The following is a 2,104-nucleotide window of genomic DNA, read 5'->3' as shown; positions in this document are numbered from 1 at the left end:
GAAGAATATGACTAAGAATAAGTCTTAATTCAAGTGAAGTCAAAGTCAAAGACCACCATCATTACTTACTTGGTCATATTAAATATCAGCTGTAGTTCTACAGAAGCACAAATCAGGGACACCAAAGTTTACTAAGAGTTGATTTGACAATATGTGTGTCTGTGTGTGTGTTTGTTCAGGATGTGTGTGTGTGTGTGTGTGTTCAGGATGTGTGTGTGTGTGTGTGTTCAGGATGTGTGTGTGTTTGTGTGTGTGTGTTCAGGATGTGTGTGTTTGTGTGTGTGTGTGTGTGTTCGGGATGTGTGTGTGTGTTTGTGTGTGTGTGTTCAGGATGTGTGTGTGTGTGTGTGTGTGTGTGTGTGTTCAGGATGTGTGTGTTTGTGTGTGTGTTCAGGATGTGTGTGTGTGTGTGTTCAGGATGTGTGTTTGTTTGTGTGTGTGTTCAGGATGTGTGTGTTTGTGTGTGTGTGTGTGTTCAGGATGTGTGTGTGTGTGTGTGTGTTCAGGATGTGTGTGTATTTGTGTGTGTTTGTTCAGGATGTGTGTGTGTGTGTGTGTTCAGTGTGTGTGTTCAGGTTGTGTGTGTGTGTGTGTGTGTGTGTGTTCAGGATGATGATGATTTCTAATATTGTGTCTGGTTTCATCCATCAGATGTCTGTGATCTCACACTGGACCTAAACACAGTAAACAGACGCCTCTCTCTGTCTGAGGAGAACAGAAAGGTGACATGTAGGAGAGAGGAGCAGCCGTATCCTTATCACCCAGAGAGATTTGAGGTCTATAGACAGGTGCTGTGTAGAGAGGGTCTGACTGGGCGCAGTTACTGGGAGGTAGAGTGGAGTGGGAGATGGGCTGGTATAGGAGTGACATATAAAGGAATCAGCAGGAGAGGAGGGGGGGATGACTGTTGTCTTGGACACAATGACAAGTCCTGGAGTCTTTACTGCTCTGACAACAGTTACTCTGCCTGGCACAATAATAACCCCACTACCATAGACATCCCCTCCTCCAGCTCCCACAGAGTAGGAGTGTATCTGGACTGGGCAGCCGGCACTCTGTCCTTCTACAGAGTCTCCTCTGACACACTGACCCACCTGAACACATTCTACACCACATTCACTGAGCCCCTCTATCCAGGGTTTAGGGTTAATCATGTTGACTCCTCAGTGTCCCTGTAAATAATAACCATGGTAACACTGACACACACACACACACACTGGAAACACACACACACACACACACTGGGAACACACACACACACAAACACATTAAACACACACACACACACTGGAAAAACACAAACACTGGACACACTCACACTGGACATACACACACACACAAACACACTGGACACACACACACACAAACACTGGACACACACAAACTGAACACAAACACACACAAACTGAACACAAACACACACACACACACTGGAATATACACTGGACACACACACACACTGGACACACACACACACTGGACACACACACACACACACTGGACACAGATACACACTGGAAACGCATCAACACACATACACACTGGACACACACACACACACATTGGACACAAACACACTGGACACACACACTGGACACACACAGACACACACACTGGACACACTTAACACACACACTGAACACACACACACACACTGAACACACACACACACACATGACACACACACACACACACACTGGACACACACACACACTGGACACACACACACACACACTGGACACAGATACACACTGGACACGCATCAACACACATACACACCGGACATACACACACACACATTGGACACAAACACACTGGACACACACACTGAACACACACACTGGACACACACACACTGAACACACACACTGGACACACACACACACACACACTGGACACACTTAACACACACACTGAACACACACACACACACTGAACACACACACACACACATGACACACACACACACACACTGGACACACACACAACCACTGGACACACACACACAGGACACAGACAACAACAACACACACACAAAAACACACACACACACTGGACACAAACGCACACTGGACACACACACACTGGATACACACACACACAC

General features: G+C 46.6%; 1 protein-coding gene across 1 annotated transcript; it reads left to right on the top strand.

The window, feature by feature from the left end:
• Positions 1-629: 629 nt before the first annotated feature.
• Positions 630-1,214, top strand: LOC311119153 (stonustoxin subunit beta-like; the record flags this gene model as incomplete). Its single annotated transcript, XM_084193896.1, has 1 exon — positions 630-1,214. A coding segment is annotated over one exon (549 nt), but the record flags the coding sequence as incomplete, so codon positions are not given.
• Between the last annotated feature and the right edge of the window lie 890 nt (positions 1,215-2,104).

This window comes from Coregonus lavaretus (assembly GCF_964263955.1).
Source record: "Coregonus lavaretus genome assembly, contig: HAP1_SCAFFOLD_353, whole genome shotgun sequence".
Lineage (NCBI taxonomy): Eukaryota > Metazoa > Chordata > Actinopteri > Salmoniformes > Salmonidae > Coregonus > Coregonus lavaretus.
The sequence above is the reverse complement of the archived record's forward strand: the minus strand, read 5'-3'. Positions and strand labels throughout refer to the sequence as shown.